Consider the following 6,780-nt stretch of genomic DNA (forward strand, 5'->3'; position numbering starts at 1 on the left):
CAGGCAATTCTCCTGCCTCAGCCTCCTGAGTAGCTGGGACTACAGGCACGCGCCACCATGCCCAGCTAATTTTTTGTAGTTTTAGTAGAGACGGGGTTTCACCATGTTACCAGGATGGTCTTGATCTCTTGACCTCGTGATCCACCCGCCTCGGCCTCCCAAAGTGCTGGGATTACAGGCTTGAGCCACCGCGCCCGGCCTGCAGTATTCTTATATAAATTTATTATTCCAAAATCTAGAAAAACATTAAAAAGGTAAAAGCCAGGCATCTTTTTTTGTTTTGAGATGGAGTTTCGCTCTTGTTGCCCAGACTGGAGTGCGGTGGCACAATCTCAGCTCACTGCAAACCTCCGCCTCCCTGGTTCAAGCGAGATCCTGCTTCAGCCTCCTGAATAGCTGGGATTACAGGCACGCACTACCATACCCAGCTAATTTTTGTATTTTTAGTAGAAACAGGGTTTCACCATGTTGGCTAGGTTGGTCTCTAACTCCTGACCTCAGGTGATCTGCTGGCCTCAGCCTCCCAAAGTGCTGGGATTATAGGCGTGAGCAGGACTAAGATTTACAGTGAAGACCAGGATCAATTACTTAACAAGAATACCACATTCTGATGCTCTCTATAGGGTCATTTTTGTGTCAGGAAAATATCGAATCAGATTCTTCCCAGCTTATTTCCCCTACAACTTAATAGCTCTTCACTAACTTCTGTATGTATTTACTGCAATTGCATAGCCCGGCATTTGCACTCTCAAAAGATTTAATGCAATTACAGTCAAATATAATAATATATAATACTTTTTTCCCATGAAAATAAATTGGTGTTTTAAAATTTACAATTCCCATGAATAAAATTTCAGTTACTACAAAATGCTAAGACAGATTGAGATCTCAAAGAAAGAACTTGAGAAAATTATGTTTAAAGGACTTCACAAATATAAAGCATAATTGTTAGAATCCTGGTACAAAGTAACTTTTCCTAGGTGTAAGGTTCAAGTCTGATTTCTTGAATCGTTCAACATCAACAGACCTCATTTGTATTCTTTTTATTTTCATTATTACTTTCAGAGACAGGATCTGACTATGTTGCCCAGGCTGGACTCCTGGGCTTGGATCCTCCCTGCCTCAGCCTCCTGAGTGGCTGGGATTACAGGCATGCACCACCACGCCCGGTGCTACAAATGCTTTTGAAAAACGCCCGGAAACACAGTGAGCTTGCATCGTGTGAGCAGCAGGTGCCGCTCAGCTGGTGCTGGACGGAAGAGGCTTGCGGTATTTGCACTGAATCCAAACCCGGTACATTGTCAGTTGCTTCCCTCGGTTCACCTGCAGGCGTCGGTCCACCAGATTCTGAACCTTTTCCAGCCCAGCAGTGGTGAAAAGTACATCCAGTTCCTCTGTATGGAAAAGAAAAGGTGTTTATAAGTTTTCCCCTCAAGAAAAGGCATTTTTATCTACTAAGTCCCTTGTTAAATGGGGCTCTGGGAAGTTGCTGTCATGTTTTTTATGTGGCCATTTGGTTATAAATGCAGTGGTCGTTTGGTAACAGCAAGTTCATGTTTAGGTAGGGGAAGCCCCCGCGTATGGGCCACGGATTTTTCTTTTTTAAAACCTTTGGTTTATATTTGGCCTTTAGGCTCTATGAATACCTTAAAATCATAGGCAAAAATCTCTATATATGTATGTCAAAGCAATTGTTAGGAAAGAGGTTTCATTTCTTAACCAAAGGCTCAAAGAAGGTGACCCCAAAAAGAGCCCAGGAATGGAGAATTCCTAAGGCCCAGGTGAAGGGTGAAGCCTGTGGCCAGGGCCAGTTGCAGAGGAGAGCAGTTCCCGGCACCCCTAGAACCCAGAGGACATGACTCACCCTGGGACCTAGGTGCACCAAAGCACAACCCCACGCAGAAGGTGAAATGGGCTGGAATGGAGATGAGCCTTGCAGAACGGGCAGGCTTCCCATTTTGGACAGTGGCAGAAAGGGAGAGCAGAGCAGGACTGAAGGAATGGACAAGGCGGGGCTGCCTGGCGCCCCTGAGTGGCTGGCTGCCATGGTTATCCTAGCCCAGGGTGGAGGAGGGGGTGAGCAGTGAGGAACTGCAGGAAACCGCCGGCCTAAAAGGCAGGAGGGGCCAGATAGTCTTCTTTCTGAATGTGCCTTGAAGACCATCTCATCTGGTATTAGGAACTTTTAGCATAAAAAGATGAGTGTTTCATACCTTGTGTGAAGAAGTAAACCCTGGTTCCATCACCTCTCACGTAGAAATTTCCAGATAGACACTGACCTGCAGAGTAGTGTGGTAAAAATCAAACACACTTTGCTGGGTGAAGAGCACTCCTGCCTCAGTGCTTCAGGAAGAGCAGCTCAACGGGAAGAAGCTAACTCCAGTGTCAGAAATCATGAGGTTCCTAAGTGTCCCACTCCAAAACTCTAGAATTGTTTGATGAAAACTTATTCACTCTCCCAACTCCATTAAATTAATAGCACAAACTTTTTATTTATTGATTTTGAGATGGAGTTTTGCTCTTGATGTCCAGGCTGGAGTGCAATGGCGTGACCCTGGCTCACTGCAACCTCCGCCTCCCAGATTCAAGAGATTCTCCTGCCTCAGCCTCCGGAGTACCTGGGATTACACCACGCCTGGCTAATTTTTTGTATTTTTAGGAGAGATGGGGTTTCACCATGTTGGCCAGGCTGGTCTTGAACTCCTGACCTCAGGTGATCCACCTGCCTCGGCCTCCCAAAATGCTGGGATTAAAAGCATGAGTCACCACGCTGGGCCCATTTTTTGTTTTTTTTTTAATTAAGCAATATAGCTGAGTTTAAGGAAACTTGAGACAGCCATTACCATTTTGGTGGTGACTGTCCTTTGCGTGTTTCTTCATGTGTCTACACAATCATAAATACAACAACTCGGATACTCTTTTGATCATGAACATGCTTTCCCTTCTGCTGCTAACCTCCCTGACCTTACCTCAGTTTTTTGGCCTGGTAAATACTTCTAGACCTTCCCGAATGCCCAAATCATCACACATGTGTATACTTATTTCCCTGCAGATACTAGTATTAAGGGATGGAGTTTAAAACACTCTCCCGCACACTGCTCCTCTCACTGAGTAATATGGAATGGAAATCCCTCCAAGCTCAGTAGTATAGGGTCCATCTCAGGTGACAAGCACATCTACCTATACAGGGGCATTCACTTTGTTTGCAAAGTTTTGCTCATACATGTGTTATATACTAGTTTTTGACTGTATCCAAAAAGACTATTGGATTGAGTAACACTTGGGTGCTTAAAAAAAGGCTGTAATGCTGGGTGCAGTGGCTCATGCCTGTAATCCCAGCACTCTGGGAGGCTGAGGTGGGTGGATCACCTGAGGTCAGAAGTTCAAGACCAGCCTGGCCAACGTGGTGAAACCCCGTTTCTACTAAAAATACAAATAATTAGGTGGGTGTGGTGGTGAGTGCCTGTGATCCTAGCTACTCGGGAGGCTGAGGCAGGAGGCAAAGGTTGTAGTGAGCCGAGATCGTGCCATTGCACTCCAGCCTGGGAAACGAGTGAAACTCAAAAAAAAGGCTGTAACAATTTCTATTTCTACCAGTAATGAAGGAATGCACTTCTTTCTTTGAATTGGCCAGCAATAAGAAGTACGAACTCATTATTTTTATTTCCTTGAAGTGTTGTTTATTGGCCATTTAGATATGCTCTTCTGTGAACTGATTAAATATTCCTGTTTTTTGGGTGGGACACTGATCTTTTTCTTATCAATTTCATGACAGCTCCTTGAAGAGCAGCGATACTAAGTCTTTATTATGTGCACTGAAAATATTCCTTCTTACTCTCTCATTTGCCTTTTACATTTTTAATGGTATTTTTTGTGATGCTACATTTAAAATTATTTATGTCTTTCAAATGTCTTTCTTTCATTTTTTTTTTTTTTTTTTGAGGAGTAGTCAGGCCCTGTCATCCAGGCTGGAGTGCAGTAGTGTGTGATCTTGGCTTATTGTAACCTCTGCCTCCCAGGTTCAAGTGATTCTCCTGTCTCAGCCTCCCAAGTACCTGGGACTATGGCGCCTGCCACTATCCTGACTAATTTTTGAATTTTTAATAAAGACGGGGTTTTACCATGTTGACCAGGCTGATCTCAAACTCCTGATCTCAGGTGATCTGTCTGCCCTGGCCTCCCAAAGTGCTGGTATTATAGGTGTGGGCCACCGTGCCTGGCTGTCTTTCAAATGTCTTTTTAAAAAAAGCTCTTCTAAAGGTAGCTGTCTTGCTTAAAAAGACCTCAATATCTACATTATACAAGCATCTGCAGTTTTCTTAAAAAATGTACTATTGTCACATTTTAAATGGCTTTATATATGGAGCTCTAATTCTAAAGTATCTGTTCTGATGGCAGCACCATTTTTTGATTATAGTGGCAAAATACCTTTTTTAAACCGAAGCTGAGCCATGTCATAGCGGCCGTAATCTCGCAGAAGCATCATCCCCCCAGGTTTCAGAAGCTTGCTCAGCCTGTTGATAGCCTTCTGCATCCTGTGGGGCAGCAGGGAATGACGATCAATCAGGTCTCCTTAAGGACAAGCTTTCCTTTCCCTGTAGCATATCCCAAAAAACGCCAGTGAACTTCCTCCCCAACTGACACACCAAATCTAAGATCTAAGCTCCTCTACCCTTGCTTCAGTTAGAAGTGAAGGATACCTTAGCTGCCTGCTCACAGCTGTGGCCTTGATCCATTGCTTTCAGCCTGAAGAGGGCCCAGGACAGCTTGCTTCTGCCATAAGAAAGTTCTCTGCTCCAGGCCAGGTGCAGTAGTTCATGCCTGTAATCCCAGTACTTTGGGAGGCTGAGGCAGGCGGATCACTCGAGGTCAGGAGTTGGAGATCAGCCTGGCCAAAATGGTGAAACCCCGTCTCTACTAAAAATACAAAAATTAGCCAGGCGTGGTAGTGCCTGCCTGTAGTCCCAGCTACTTGGGAGGCTGAGGCTGGAGAATTGCTTGAACCTGGGAGGTGGAGGTTGTAGTGAGCCAAGACCATGCCATTGTATTCCAGCCTGGGCAACAAGAACAAAACTCCGTCTCAAAAACAAAAACAGAAATCCAGCTGGGGTCCTGCTATGTTGCCCAGGCTGGAATGCAATGGCCAGAATCCTGGGCTCAAGTGATCTTCCTGCCTCAGTCTCTTAGGTAGCTGGGACTAAAAGTATGAGCCACTGTGCCTGCCTTGAATTTTAAATTTTAACAGTTTGTTTTAGTCCATGTCAATTTTAATAAAGTTTGTACAGTAGTATTAAAACTTCTGGGCCGGGCGCGGTGGCTCAAGCCTGTAATCCCAGCACTTTGGGAGGCTGAGGCGGGTGGATCACGAGGTCAAGAGATCGAGACCATCCTGCTCAACATGGTGAAACCCCATCTCTACTAAAAATACAAAAAATTAGCTGGGCATGGTGGTGCGTGCCTGTAATCCCAGCTACTCAGGAGGCTGAGGCAGGAGAATTGCCTGAACCCAGGAGGCGGAGGTTGCGGTGAGCCGAAATCGCGCCATTGCACTCCAGCCTGGGTAACATGAGTGAAACTCTGTCTCAAAAAAAATAAATAAATAAAATAAAAAAAAATAAAATAAAACTTCTGAGGTTATAATTCTTGTTTTTTTGAAACAGGGTCTCACCGCCTCCCAGACTACAGTGCAGTAGTGTGATCACAGCTCACTTCACTGCAGCCTCAAACTCCTGGGCTTAAACCATACTCTTGCCTCAGCCTTCTGAGTAGCTGGGACTACAGATACACACCTGGCTAATTTTTGAGTAGAGATGGGGGTCTTGCTTTGTTGCCCAAGCTGGTCTTAAGCTCCTGGCTTCAAGCAATTCTCCCACCTCGGTCTGCCAAAGTGGTGAGATTATAGGTGTGAGCCATTGTGCCTGGTCAACTTCTGCAGTTATTGAAGTTTGAAACCATGGTAGACCTTTTGGGTTATCCTGCATATGCCTTTATTTCACACTCATCCTCTCAGGTTGGATGACTTCAGTGCCCTTCTAGAGAAACTGTGGCCTAGAGAAGGTCAATCACTCAAAGCCCCTACCCTGTGCAGCCAGCAAGGGGTCCTTGGATACTAGCAGATAAACCAGAATCTCAGTCACTGGTCCTTCCAGTCTCTAGTCATGTGATCTGGCTTCCTAACACCAGCTTACCTTGACCTTTTACACTAATTTATTTAATCACCCTTTGAAGGACTCCAATGTCTGTAAAATGAGATGTTTGAAATCTCTAACCCCATGATGTCATGGGTATAGTTTACCCTAATATGTGCCACCCCCCAGCCTGTCTGGACTTACTGCACTCTGGCAGTGATAAGGGCTTCCATGGAATTAGTCAATGGTGTCTGAATCTCTTAGCCACCATCTAACTCTGCTTCCTTGAGAAGGTAGTTTTGGCTAGGCGCAGTGGCTCATACCTGTAATCCCAGCACTTTGGGAGGCCGAGGCGGGTGGATCACTTGAGGTCAGGAGTTCAAGATCAGCCTGGCCAACATGGTGAAACCCTGTCTCTATTCAAAATACAAAAAATATTAGCCAGGTGTGGTGGTGTGTGCTTATAATCCCAGTTGCTCAGGAGGCTAAGGCAGGAGAATTGCTTGAACCCGGGAGGAGGAGGTTGTGGTGAGCCGAGGTCTCGCCACTGTACTCCAGATTGGGTGACAGCGTAAGGCTGTCTCAAAAAAGAAAAGAGAAGGTAGTTTCATAGGACCACTGGTTGCTTGATACATGTCAGTTTTTTTTTTTT

General features: G+C 45.2%; 1 protein-coding gene across 1 annotated transcript in view; it reads right to left on the minus strand.

The window, feature by feature from the left end:
* Positions 1-744: 744 nt before the first annotated feature.
* METTL2A (methyltransferase like 2A) overlaps positions 745-6,780 on the minus strand; it is a 20,849-nt gene continuing 14,813 nt past the window's right edge. The window contains exons 6-8 of the mRNA XM_037746024.1: positions 4,429-4,572; positions 2,214-2,279; positions 745-1,394 (exon numbers count right to left, since the gene is read on the minus strand). Coding sequence (XP_037601952.1) covers positions 1,240-1,394; positions 2,214-2,279; positions 4,429-4,572 — 365 coding nt within the window. The 3' untranslated portion in view covers positions 745-1,239. The remainder of the gene's footprint in view (positions 1,395-2,213; positions 2,280-4,428; positions 4,573-6,780) is intronic.

The sequence above is a fragment of the Cebus imitator genome, unplaced genomic scaffold, assembly GCF_001604975.1.
Source record: "Cebus imitator isolate Cc_AM_T3 unplaced genomic scaffold, Cebus_imitator-1.0 Scaffold217, whole genome shotgun sequence".
NCBI classification, from domain to species: Eukaryota; Metazoa; Chordata; class Mammalia; order Primates; family Cebidae; genus Cebus; species Cebus imitator.